This window comes from Pimephales promelas, chromosome 24 (genome assembly GCF_988280905.1).
Source record: "Pimephales promelas chromosome 24, fPimPro1.hap1.1, whole genome shotgun sequence".
Lineage (NCBI taxonomy): Eukaryota > Metazoa > Chordata > Actinopteri > Cypriniformes > Leuciscidae > Pimephales > Pimephales promelas.
The window spans coordinates 8,752,310-8,767,078 of NC_142792.1; the positions used below are offsets into that span (position 1 = coordinate 8,752,310).

Genomic DNA, 14,769 nt, shown 5'->3' on the forward strand with positions numbered 1-14,769 from the left:
AACTGTGTTTATGATCGGAAAGTGGTGGGGGGTTTATATAGGAGCACAACCTAAAAAGAGCTACGTTATGAAGGCGGCAGTGGATGCGCTTGGGGTTTTGGGGTTTCTGTGGGCTACTTTTCTATGAAGGTTTCCTATCAAAGATGAGATGCTCTCAAGTAAGTGACGTCACGTCACTAACCCCGTACCCCAGGAGCTACTCAAACAATTCACATGGTCGCAGTGACCTTTGAGAATAGCCATGGTTGCCCACCGCTTTTCGGACTGTTAGAAACTAGGTTGGGGGTTTGCAGGCATGCGCTCCCAATGAGTCAATAGCAAACCGAAAGTTTGCTAATGATCAGATCATGTTTAATGTTGCAGAAATTTGTGTTGTGTGAAATCGAAACTTGTTATCAGTGGTTATCAGCTGGGTTCATTTCCAACAACTATATCCAATAGCACCTTTCATTTCCATGTTAGTTCTTTTAATAATGCATGTGTGCACATATGCATGAGTCTGCATATGTTGCATATGCATTTTTGACCACAAGTGTTAGTCTACATGTGTGAAAGTGCATATGCTGCAAATGCATACTGGAAAAACATTCTAGAAATCAATTGCTAAATTATCACTATAACATGTTAATCCCATATGCATTACTTTGCATTGGTGGTTAATTTGTGGTGATGTAAATTTGCTTAAGCTTCAACTTACTGCCTGTGGCCACATAGTTTTTCAGTTGAATTCCCCTTCAAACATACTGTGGTGTAGCAACAAACATCAGTTCTCTGAATCTGTTGAGATGAATTTGTGCATAGTATATGCTGTGGTATGGATTGTGCATACAGTGCGGTACAGTGCAAGTTTTCGGAACTGTTTCTCCTAAGTCTGGGAGTTCCTGTAGCTCAAAAAGTGGACCGTTAACAGTTTTAAGGTTGTGGGTTTGATTCCCAAGGAAGGCATAAACTGATCAAATGCCTATCTTGAATGCAATGTAGATTATTTGGATAAAAGTGTCTGCAAAAAGCAGTTTTAAGGATGGGTTTGATTCCCAAGGAAGGCATGAACTGATAAAACACATATCTTGAATGCATTGTAGATTATTTGGATAAAAGTGTCTGCAAAAAGCATTCGGCAGTTCAGCAGATGCATACATGCTTGGACCATTAAAGTCTTGGTGCCCATGTGAGTGATATAGGTTTGAGTCTGACTAAGAGTCTGACTATAAAGTGATGTTTCCCAATCTCTCACTCTTCCAAGTGGTTATTTTTTGTATTGATGTCCTGGTTTCTCATCTCTAATGGGTATTGCTAGCTTGAATTTAAATTCGATGGATGCTTTGTATACTAGTAGTTCAAGCAAGATTTTAGCCAGCCAGCTTTTAAATTGTATTGCATGTTTATAGGGGTGAATTCAGGATGATTGGAACACTTTTTGCTATTGAGTGCCATTGCCAAAAAGTGTCCTAGTTAACCTGAATTCACTATGATTACACAAGACATAGTTTAATGGAACATTTTAAATTGTATTAGTTTTCTTAAGTCCAGTGGGATAAATAATTGACAGGAGCAGGGGAGGCCCTTTTGGTTTTGGGGTTTGTTGTTGGCTAATTTTCTACAAAGATTTCATATACAAGGATGTATATGATATGGTATTCATTTGGTGTTTATTAAATGTTGCCATGGTCGCAAGCCACCCAACAAACCTTCTACAAACAGGTTGAGGTGAACTATGACTCAGCAAACTGGGTCTGATTTGCATCACTGTCACATATTGGGCCATCTTACACCCGGCGCAATGCTGCTGCATTGTGTTTTTATAGCAGTGGCGGTTCTACTTTGAATTACACCCAGGGCGAGACCCCTTCGAGCATCCCCCCCCCCCCCCCCCCCAAAAAAAAAAATTAAAGTTGATTTTAGTTGATCATTATGAAAAGTATTACATAATATGGTGACGAAAATGATAACACAGAATCTTGTTCAAAAAGCCTAAAACACAGTGAAATCAATTCACATTAGATTTGTTTTAAATGAGTGTCTTTCATCTTACCTACTAAACTTAAAAAAAGGTTAACACAAAAAAAGGTTTTATAAAAAGATAAACCTCATATTTCAGCATTTAAATCATCTCTATAAAAAGAATGAGTCATTAAAGATACATTTCTGACATTTATAATGCACAGTAGCTGATCTTTTATTATTAATAGTAAAATTCGTACCGATTTTGCCATGGCTGTCGTTAGAACCATGCACTTATTACACTGCGCTCTCTCCACAACGACAAAGGAGTTTTAGTAGCTAATGTATTTCCACCACAGAAAAACGCTTGCTGTTGCTCTGCTAAAAGATTTCTTTACGGAGAAGAGAAAAAAACCCCAAGTGTTTGGGTGCACGTGCACTCCCATACTGAAAAGTTTATGAGTGCGCTTCCCGTGAGCGCATAATGAGCGCGCTTCCCGTGCGCCTATTTGAAACATAGAGGATTTGAAATAACGACCTCGAGCGCGCAAAAGACGCGATACGTGAACTAATCAGGAGATCCCCTTGACATCGCTTCTGCGCACGGCACCTTCTCAGCAAGCAGGGCGCCATTGCCAATAATTGAATCGAAATGATAAAAAATAGAAAAACTTCGCGGCACAGAGTATTTTTTTAACTGCTCGTGCCGCCCCCCATGTGACATGAAGAAATGCCGCCCCGGGCGACTGCCCCAACACTATCTCACGACCAATTCGTACGAATTCGACGCATGATTAAAAAGTGGCTAATTCGTACTAATTCGTACGACCTCACTCGTACTAATTCGTACGATTTGTCTAAACCCACGTGATGGTTAGGTTTAGGGGCGGGGTAAGGGGTAGGTCATTCGTGAATCATTTAGCAAAATCGTATTAATTCGTACGAGTGAGGTCGTATGAATTGTTACGAATTAGCCACTTTTTAATCATTCGTCGAATTCGTACGACTTGGTCGTGAGATCGGGTTGGGTTCGCCCGTGCCTAGAACCGCTACTGTTTTATAGTATCAGTCCGACGCAGTTATCAGTTTCACGTCCTGCAAAATGCAATAACATTTAAATATCAAATGCATTTGTGCCCATTTGTGCACCCATGGGCATGCTGGTCTGAAAATAAGGTGTTTTGAAAACGAGGTACATACAGTAAAGATATGGTGGAATCCGGCTTGTCACGTAGATGGCTTGTGTTTTGTTTTTTTTTACCTCGCGCACGAGCAGTTCTGTTTGCGCTCTGGAGAAGCGTTCGGTCTTTCCACTATCAAATTCCGTCATGCAAATAACGAATCCGCCATGGCGTGAGTGCAACTGGCATTTAAAGGGATTCGGAGATGAGGCTCTGATTGGTTTAATGCACGTAAATCCCAAAACCCACCCATTAGGCCTCATTAAGAGAATAGGGACAACCCTTTAAGACCATTTTTTCTGTCGTTAAAGTAGCAAAATTGGATTTGGACATGCCCTAAATGAAGGTGAACATTAAATGTTAGTGGGTGTGGTTTTTTATATATAATAAATAATGGCCAATACGTTTGTTGTGTCATAACGGTATAAAATTGATGTAAAGAAGCCCATTTCCCATCCAAGTCAGTTCAACCTCCTATTTTAAATCATTTGCAAATGTTATGGTGTTTCTGTTGCTCAAACAGCAATGTATGGCACTCAAAATGCCAAGGTTAAGGATTCAAGGATAAAATATTTGACTTAAACGCAATATGTGAGTCTGACAAAAGTAAAATTGCATTGTGATTCATGCAATACTGTCATTTAGAATTGGTAGTTGATCTCTGGTGATGTGCATTTTCTTAATTTACAGTTTACTGCCTGTGGCCACATAGTTTTTTTTTTTTTTCAGTGGAATTCCCTCAGACGTACTGTGGTGTGACAACATCAGTTCTCTGAATTTGAAGCCTGTCTATGCACTTAAAACCACTGTGAATAAATGGAATGGAAAGAATGAAAGAATGAAAATGAAAATGCTATCTGGCATCACTAATTGGCATCACTGGGTGAAAGTGGCCAATTAAGATTTTAAAAGCAGATGAAACTAATGTAAGGGCCTAAGATGTGTCACATTTGTCAGATGGACTGTAAATGCAAGTAGTAGCAAAGTCATTCCTCGAAAGACTAAACTCATTTATAGAAGAGTGTAGGGTGTCTCCAAACTAAATGCCACTTTTGAGTGAGTATATTTCTAAGCCAGTTGTTTATCTTTTGCTATAGTGTCAGTAGGAAATAGCAGTTTACATTTACAAACATTAATTTTGCCATTAACTGTAATAATCCAGTACATTTTTGTATGCACAAGGTGTCTGACAACATCTGGTATCATCTCACCATCTTATTCAAGCATCTTGGAGACATTTCCGTAGTTCTTCTGAATTTATCTGTCTCTGTTTTGTTAGTTTTTTTTTTCATGTTTTTTCTTTCTTCAGTTTTTTCTGTTTTCATCACAGATGGACTCAATGATGGTGAGATCAGATGTTGTCAGACTCCTTGTCTCACTAGATACTTCTTTGATAATGATAATTTATAGGCCCACAAACACTGCAGAACATTTAACCTAACATTTGGAGGACAAAAAGAAGACATGTTTAGCTGCAAATCTTTAAACGTAAAATATAAAAACCAAGTGGCATTTATTTGAAAGAAATATTACTTTGAAGAAATGGGGAAAAAAGTGCAACTCGCAATATGGAAAAATAAGTCCCGCCTTCTAAATAAAGAGCCACACTGCCTCCAAAATCAAATACTTCCCTTATATACAAAAAACAGTACGCCAAAAGAGTAGTATGTCCAAATTTGAACTGATTTGAACTGACTTTCCTTAAAAAGGAATTTTGGTTTAAGTGCAATATTTCAAGTTTCAAATGATAAAACAAATTATATGTTGTTCAAAATGATGACAAAAAGGACATTTTTCTGATTGTCAACTATTTGTGGATGTTCATACAGCAAATGTGATGAACTATGCTTAATGAACGCACTAGTAGAAATCACTTTGGGAGCAGCCGGATATGAAAATGCTCAGGAAAGTAATATAAGTTCAATGAAAAGGGAAAGACTTTAGAATACTGCTCCGTCATTAATAAACAGCTTCACAGGAACACATGAGTTGAATTCTAGTAACTACATTTAAGTAGAATAGTGGAAACTTTTTGTGGTCTGATTGGCTGGTGGTTGTGATCATAACTGTTTAAATAATTAATAAATAACTTCACATGAACAAATGAGTAATGCAATAAACATTCTAGTAAATATATTAACTAAGTATATGATTAAAAAAATGTAAGTAATAGCACAAAGCAGAATACAGTAGTTTAATCAACTGTAAGCTAATCAATAACTAAAAAAAAAAAACATGTCTACCAGAGAACAACTAAGAAACTATACAGTTTCAAAATGAATGCGAATAATGCATAATTAATTCCAAAGTGAAGATCACGCTAACCTACTAGTAATGATTACTATGAATGAATATTGTGTAACTCATCCGTCACGTGTTCGTCACAACTCATTTGTTGTGTATGATTCATTAATGACATTAAAGTTTTATGCAGTTTAAAACAATAATCACTAAAACCACCAGCCAATCAGACCTCAAATAGTTTCAACAAGTGGGCATTTCTGTGACTGTGACACACAATACACACCCGACCCCAACATTTACCATCCGCATGTCAAGATAGAAGGAAACTGTGTCACTGCAATGTTTAACCATGCCATTATATCTGTTCATTTAAATGAGAAGTATACGTTTTAAAAACGCAACTATTGGACAACCATAGAGAAACTGAGCTAAAAAAAGTGCAGTCATGGACTCTCCAGTCTCCACTCCTTATTGGAAAAGAGAGTGATTTAGCTGTATAGTAGACTGAGTCACTGAGTCAATGACCTAACTGCTTCCTCCGCAGCCTCTCCATCTGCGTAGCAGTTTAACTGTGAGTTTCCAGTGAGCATGCTGTGGTCAGGTTAGCACTGCTGCTTCTGAGCACTGGAGTCACAATTCATCCGACTTCTCTCACCCATTTTTTCCTCTTTTGTTAGGAGGATTTGAGGTGGCAATTTTACAATTTACATTTACGTAAGCATTTATGGTCAAATGAGTTTTATGCTAACGTTCCTGGGAGAGCAGAATATACCCATTCGAATAAGGCAGTTTTAATCAAATGAATGTGTGATAATGGTTTGACGTTCAGGAGTCGTATAATAGTTTTTATTTCGCTTTATTTCTTAATACTTATTTTATTTCTTTATCAAGTCACTACAAAGCTTACAGACTAATTTGAAGGGGATAGTTCACCCTAAAATATCATTAAAATAGTCATAATTTACTCACCCTGGTGTTGTTTTAATGCCGTATGCCCTTTTTCGGTTCACGGGAGGAGAAATTTTAATTTGTCGCAGTTCAGGCCCTGAAAAAGCACACAAGTTGTGCGAAAGAAATAGCTTACGTGACATGAATAGAAATCCGTGTACTTTCATCACTGAGTTACATATCCAACGGGTAGGTTTAGGTCTGGGGTAGGGTTAGGATTAGACCACTAGGAAGCGCCTTCTGCCCCATATATATATGCATCTCATATTGACGCTAAAGGGTGCCATGTGCGTTGGGTGTCTACGCTTTGACAAAAGCGCCGTATATGACGCCTTGGAGACCGGGACTCCGCTTATAGGTACAACGAACACCTCAGAGAAGAAGGTGCATGTTACATGGATTTTATTAATCTTGATTTCTGACAACGTGTGTGCTTTTTAATGGTGAGACGAAGTGACCTGCAGCGATAATAGTCTCACATATGCACACGTCACATAGCAGTGCATAGTAGGCCAAAAATACAAAATACAGTTTGTTTTCTACCAAACCCTATCACGCAGAAAACTTGGGATACATGGCACTTGTAACATGGGATCATTCTGTGACACTTTTGCGTCTTTTTTTTTTTTAAAGCTTGATGCTGGTCGCTATCTACTGCCATTATATGGACGAATGTGAGGTGGATGTTTGTTTTTTTCGTTTTTTTTTTTTTTTTTTTTCTTTTGTGGTCCATTATAGAAAGAAGGGTTTACGGCATTAGAACAACACCGGGGTGAGTAAAATATGATTTCATTTTCACTTTAAAGAGATACAGTAATTCACCCCCCCCCCCCCCCCCCCCCCAAAAAAAAAAAAAAAAAAAAAGTCATAATTTACTCACCGTCATGTCATTTTATACTTGTGTGCAGCTTGGACATTCTTACACCTATCTCTTTATCACGCTATCTCGTTTCACAGTGATAAGTTTACATTTTTAAGTTAATTATTGATTCTAACAGGTAAATGTGTCTAACTATACAAGGACTTGGCTGGTTGTTGTGAGTATAAACTTCAGGCAACCTCTCGAAACTCCAAGCTTGCAGTTTTGATAACCAACATTTGCAGCAGTTTAGTGGAGCTTTTGTGTCTGCGAAAGACAAAGTGTATTTTTATATTTTTGTGTTCTCTCTCTCTCTCTCTGTGTGTGTGTGTGTGTGTGTGTGTGTGTGTGTGTGCATATGCATGCCCTCGCCCTTTCGTTGCACCAGAACTGAGCATAGGTTGGGTTGTTTGGTGGCGATGCGAGAGAGACGTTTGTGGTCGCGCTTCATGGTGCTACAACTTCCAGGAACTGCAACTGTGTACAGTGACAGTGATGGTAGAGTTTGCCTTAGGATTGTTTGCATTTATTTAAAGAAGAAAAAATGTTAGTCATATGTATAAATATATATTTTTAAGTATTTTAAACATGATTGCAAACTAAATAGTCCTGGTTATTGCGCAATAGCTTATTTTGTACGAATTTATTGTAAACCTTTAATCATTATTTGATAATTATTGAATTAAAATGTTATGGCTGAATGCTTTGCTTGCACATAGCCATCTGTCCTTACTAAAGTTGGCAAACTCAACTTCAGCAGAGAGCGCAATACCTAAATATGAGCCACGAGAGGGAGCCAATAGAGCAGTCTAGAATCTAAAGTGACTGGGCGAATTATACAGTTTCAGTATGATTCTGTCTTCTTGTGTGCTAAGTGTGCAGTTCTTATGTGCAGTGCTTTGATACTGTGTTTGTTGATACTGTGAAGTTAGTTACATTTAGCACTCTGAACAGTAATTAGAGGCAACCGAACACCACCCGTCCGAAAGCTGTATAATTTACAGTCTATGCCGGGGGGCGCCATTGAAAAGCTTTGGAAACAAGACACGCACAATGGGAACCTCTCAAGCTGATTTAAACTTTATTTAATTTCAAGGTTCACAAACAATATCCCATTACAAACAGCAATGCACATTAATGAATTAAACAGAAACACAGCTAACCTTGTTCATTTATGACACTTACAGAATACCCACACATACTCACAATTTGAGAGGGCAGTTGAATGTAAGGCTTACACCTAGCCTACTGCACGATCATAACTTAGTAAAATAAATATTAGATATTTTATAAGATATATATAAGATTTCTCGTTTCCCCTATAACATTACAAACTGCTCAAATAATACTTTACACATAATAAACAAAAATAAATGATGTATTTGAAAATTAACAATCACTCAAAAACTATAAATATGCCTTCAGTTATTCTATCATTCTGTATTCATAATGCCAAGTTACCGAAATATTGATGCAAAATGTCAGTATCCTTGGCTTGTCTAACCAGTGCATGTAAGCGTTGGGTCTTTTTGCTATGAGATGCTTCCCTGAGATGTATTGGATTCAACTAGAATTTGGCTTGTTCAGTGCAACAGTGAAACTTTCACAGGATGTCAAACAACTTCTCTTTGCAAGCAGTCTGTTGATAATTGATTGAAGGAGTGATGTTTTTAATGACTCAAGCCACTGTGTTTTGTGGTCCTCCACTGCAGGGTTTGTATGGATAGTGATAGTATGCACTCCTACTGCCTCCTGAGGTCCTCCGTGCCAGTGCAGAGAACTACTGACTCTTCTTATGCGTTTTTTTATCCATGGATAAACTGATCCAGACCAAAACATTGTGGAACTCTCTCATTGCTTTACTTTGAACTCTTGGCTCGGGCTGTGTATGAAAAACAGAGAGAAGAACTCTTAAATCACAATGCAATGGACATTGAGATAAGTTTCTGGGTCAGAGATGAGTATCCATAATAAAGAAAAGTGAAAATATGAAGAGTTCAGATGCAAAAGCCTCTAAGTGCCATTTGAAATTTTCTTCTAAAATGATAATGTTTATCAAGCTTGTATATTTAAGTTCAGTGATTTCACTTAAATGGCAATGATAATTACCTATTAATTGTTATTTAAGTGAAATTACTGAACTTAAATATACAAGTTTGATAAAAATCATCATTAAAGAAGAAAATTTCAAATGGCACTTAGAGGCTTTTGCATCTGAACTCTTCATATCTATCTATGCATCCATCCATCCATCTGACAAATATCATAAATTTTTCATTAATGTCACTCTATTTTACAACCTTAACTAAACTTTTCTTTTTGCATGTTGGTTACACATATATATTAGCCTATGTGAGTAGTGAAGCAGTTTTGTTAAATTATGTTTTTTTATAGAAATAATATTAAAAGATAATGCTAAGCATCCTAATGAAACTTTTTTTCTTGATTATGATATAAAAATAATTGCATTACCCTGCTCATTGTAGAAGAGGTGTAATCAAGTGCGAATTTGAATATTTTAAAATATTTTTGAATAAATTATTATAAACGTCATTGGCCCCTCTCTCACAATATTGTTCATCTATTTTATTTTTATCATTTTGAGATACCTGGCATTGGCTGATTACTGTGCCCACTTGGCCGATCTACCAATAATCGATTTCACTCTAAAAATGCTAGGTTGTTTTAACCCAATTTTGGGTCAAATATGGACAAACCCAGCCATTGGGTTACACTTTAAAATTACATTTTTAACCCAATGTTTGAGTTTGTCCATATTTGACCCAAAATTGGGTTAAAACAACCTAGCATTTTTTGTTTAACGCACAATTGGTTTACAAATATTTTGAATATGAATTTCAAGTAAATGTATTTGTTATATCGCTTTAACTAAACTGTTTTATCCAGCCACCCAACTTAAGTTATTGGTATTGGCCACTGGTTAACTTCTAATAAAGCGAAGGGTGCAAACAGATAATAAAGTAGTCTCTTACCATCCTAAAAGTGTCTTCAATTTTTTTAAGTTTCTCTCTTGCGCAGGATGACAGAGTTTGTTTGCCTTCAGTCTCCTGTGTCAAGGGGGGGGGGAAAAAAACAGGTAAAATTGTTAATGAAAATGGTTGTTTTTTTATGGCAACATAATACATCTGTTATTGCCTTTTAGTTTTAATAACTTTCAAGAAATATATTTACACTCTAAAAAATGCTGGGTTGTTTTAACCCAATTTTGGGTAAAATATGGACAAACCCAGCCATTGGGTTACATTTTTAAATTACATTTTTAACCCAATGGCTGGGTTTGTCCATATTTTACCCAGAATTGGGTTAAAACAACCCAGCATTTTTTAGAGTGTACTAAGTGGTAAATGTTAGTGATGTCTTACTTACACAGAACTCAATCTTGCTCTTCAGCCTTTTGAAAACTTCCAAAAACATTTTTGTCGACTGATGATGATTGTTATTCTTCCACAACTTTTGGAACACATGTTCATCATAGATTTCCAGGATGCGTTTTAAGTCAGCGACGTTCATTCTCCGTTTCTGGGGTGTGAAGAACAGTTTGTTTTATTTTACACAACATATTTTGTTATTCTGAATGGTAAATGAATAGGGAAGAGCGGGGCTAGTTGTCACAGGAGCACAACGAGTTAAAAGTGATTTGGGGTCAAATTAATTCATTTGTAATACAATTTATTAACTGTAAACTTATTAGTATTAACATTGACTGCTGTTGGTTGAATTTTTTCATATGTAGCTTTATCCTTTTTTACTTTCATTAATTGTTTCCTAATTGTTTAAGAGTTTAAATCTTACTTCTAACATGCAAGTTTTTATTGTGACTTTCTCCATATTGTGTGACAACATGCCCCCCAAAGATGCACATTTTTGCATAATTTTACAGAAACTAACAACACACACACACACACACACACACTCTCTCTCACACACGTATACAAACTGTATTATATTATCATTTATATATTTCCACACATTACATATATAATGTAATATACAATATTATATACATATATAATAATATATACAGTAATGTATACAAATATATACATAAAATGTGTCTGCATTTATACACTCTAAAAAATGCTGGGTTGTTTTAACCCAACTTTGGGTCAAATATGGACTAACCCAGCCGTTGGGTTAAATTTTTACATTATATTTTTAACCCAACATTTCTGGTTTGTCCATATTTGACCCAAAATTAGGTTAAAACAACCCAGCATTTTTTAGAGTGTATGCATATATATATATGATATATATATAACATGTTTACATATAAGTGTATACAGATATATATATACACACACACACACACACACATAATATATATATTTTGAAATAGCTAAAAAAGTACTTTTATTGTTTATACTTTTTGCAAAATAGTGAAGTTTCTGTATAGGTTCAGGTGTATATGCACAGCTATTATCTTACCATGTAGCATTTTTTTAGTTGTCCTAAGATTCGATGGAAGGGTTTATCGTCCCTCTGCAACAACCAAAAGTACATTTGTGATGCATGTCACCCTCTTAAATGCACATATCATTACTGTATGAATTAGGATACTTACATCTAGACGTTCCTGGATGAATTTTGAAGCATTGATCATTTCTTTGATCATATGCGGTGGGATAATCTTGTTCAGGCACTCTTCCTGCATCTGGCCTTGAGAGCAGCACAGGAGAGCACAGAGGGCGAGCAAGGTTATGATCCGCATCCTGGTTTGGTTTCAGAGAGGGCTGAAAATTGTATTGTACAGTCTGTACAGTACAGTGGCTCAGTGTGCTTTCAACAACCAGTGACATTCATAGCTTTTATAGCTCCATCCTTTGACAAAAAAATTCCCACACTCATCACAAGTCAGATTTTTTCTTTTTGATTTTTTTGAAACGCTTTGGATTGCATGCTTAGCCCTCATTTTTCCTTGTGTGTTCAGTCACCTGTGGTTTTGTATTCTAGTGACGAAAGCCTCTCGCATATTGATTACTGGACGGTGAAATCTAGGTTGCAAGAGCGTTAAATGTGTTGCGATGCATTCAAACCTACAGTGTTTCCTTTTGATGTGAATAGTGTGAACTGTGTCTTGAAACTGTTCAGCTATTGGAAAAAAAAATTAAATGTAGAGAACACAAATTATGATGTCAGTGTTGTAGAATAATATATTCTTAGTTTCTTATAGGATAAATTAAGGTTAAGTCATCTCAATGGCAAAAAGTGTTGCACTCACCCTGAATTCACCCTATACTTAAGTTATAATGTGTGTGTGTGTGTGTGTGTGTGTGTGTGTGTGTGTGTGTGTGTGTATATATATATATATATATATATATATATTCAATTGTTTTAAATAAGGAATGATATTTTATGGCTTGAATCACAAACTTACATGCATAGGCTATATATATGTATATGTATATTCATGTAAGTTTGGGATTTAAGCCACAAAATATCATTCCTTATTTAAAACAATATTTTGTGGCTTAAATGTACATGTAGGTATATGTATATATATATATATATATATATATATATATATATATACACACATACATGTAAGTTTGTGATTTAAGCCACAAAATATAATTCCTTATTTAAAACAATTGAATTAGGCCCCATGATATCAGATATGCATTCATCCTATATAAAAGGGGATATATAAAAAAATATAAAAAAAAAAAAACTTTTCTCAGGCCCCCCCAGCAAATCTGGGGCGGAGGTTAGTGACAACTCAACTTTTTTCGACATTTACATTTACATTTACCGAAACATATTTTACCATGACAAAGTATAACCCCCTCTTCCAAAGGGCTTAACCACCTTCTCAAACCAGGTCAGCACTTCAAGACTCAGCAAAGAACTTAACCTGACCCAGAAAGCATTCTCAAGAGCTGCCGCAGTATAAAAATATCTCTCTAACCATCCAAAGCCAAACAGTTACAATGAACATTTGAGTCAGAGGGGGGAAGAGGAAGTTAAACATTAAAAACATGCATTTATTGACGGACTACTAGCCTGTCTCAGTTAAATTGCTCAGCTCAGTTGAGTTGAATCATGATTCATGAAAGGGATAAAAAGCTTCCCAATATCACGGTGGCAATACTACTCTACTTCAACCACAAGATCTGATAAAATCAGAGGTGAAAGCTAAAAATTACCTCAGCTCATTGAACAGCTTTGAACAACTTTCACTTTTGTCAGTACGTAATGTGCTTATGTTACACATAGACAGACATGAGGAAACAATAGACATGAGGAAATGAGCCTGTAAATTTCCAAGCCTTTCATTAACCTGTGGATTACGCCATTTTATTGTATGTTTGCCTGTCAAATTGGTCATGTTAAAGTTTTGAAATATTTTAAAGGTTTTTGAAAGTTTTGTAAAGTATCCCAACAGTTTGGCACTTTTTGGGAATTTCACAATTCCTCATACCTATAGAATGGAGCGTATAGTATGCATGCAAATCTTTTGTTGTTGGGTGATGCAGTTATGACATACATTGCGCATGTGCAAAGAGGGCATCACAGAATTGTTCAGACAAATTCATTTTAAAATGTGTTTGTATACCCAGCTAGGGAACATTTCTAAAAACTCTCTGACAAAGTTCTCTCAAATTTATGAACATAAATAGAACATTGTTCAAAGTTATCTGGCCTGTAAAACATTATTTATAAAAAACATTGCCAACAATTGCCAATCCTAAACTGATGCTTCTATATAAATGTTAAGCAGCATAGAAGAGAACCCGCAAGGATTCAATTGCAGAGATTTTTATAGGCCTATAAAAAAACACACACACAAAGATAAACCAAACCAGGTGGTAGTTGAACACCGCATGGGTTAATGGATTAGTTTCGAGTTGACAAAACCAAACCAATCCATTCAGGCTTTGTTGGTGTGGCACTGATCATCAGTTGTTTCTGTCTGCTCAGGCTTTGATCCTGGGTCTATAACTATGGAGCATGTGCACATGAAAGTTTGACATCAGTAGCGAACAGCCAATCAGATCGTGTGAAACACTTGAAACGAGAGAAGAAGCGCAGAGATGGCGCATGGACAGACAAATTGTGAAACTTATGAAACTGATTTTGGACAGGATTCTGAGGAAGTTTTTAATGAAAAAAACATGAACAATGTACAGTGAGCTTTGATGATTAAGCAAATATTTAATTACTATAATAGTTCTAGTTAGGAAAAATCATCAAAGGTGGAAAACGTTGGTCAAAAAAAAAAAAAAAAAAAAAAAAACACAAATTGACTACCAGAAACAACTTTCAGACACCATATTTATTTTACTGTCAAAGAATGGAGAGCATATTGGATTTCAAAGGCAGTGTGGGCTTTGATTTTTGGTACTTGCTGATATCTACACTTATTTATTTTTTTATTTTTTTTGCATATATATATATATATATATATATATATATATAGGGTTGAGTTTTCTGGAAAAAAAAATAACTTCAAAAAGTTGGACTGAGTTTGGCCTAGTGGTTCGAAATATGCAGAAATATTAGGAATATTATTAGAAATATGCTGTCACTTTAGAAGCTAATGCACGGATCAAATATGGCAACATAGGCTACTGATGT

General features: G+C 36.0%; 1 protein-coding gene across 1 annotated transcript; it reads right to left on the bottom strand.

Annotated features, from left to right (window-relative positions):
• Positions 1-8,856: 8,856 nt before the first annotated feature.
• Positions 8,857-11,960, bottom strand: il26 (interleukin 26). The gene is made up of 5 exons (XM_039668600.2): positions 11,756-11,960; positions 11,620-11,673; positions 10,561-10,713; positions 10,167-10,241; positions 8,857-9,055 (listed from the first exon to the last, which is right to left on the bottom strand). The coding sequence occupies exons 1-5, from the start codon at positions 11,900-11,902 to the stop codon at positions 8,954-8,956; spliced, it is 531 nt and encodes a 176-aa protein (XP_039524534.2). The 5' UTR covers positions 11,903-11,960; the 3' UTR covers positions 8,857-8,953.
• Positions 11,961-14,769: the final 2,809 nt, after the last annotated feature.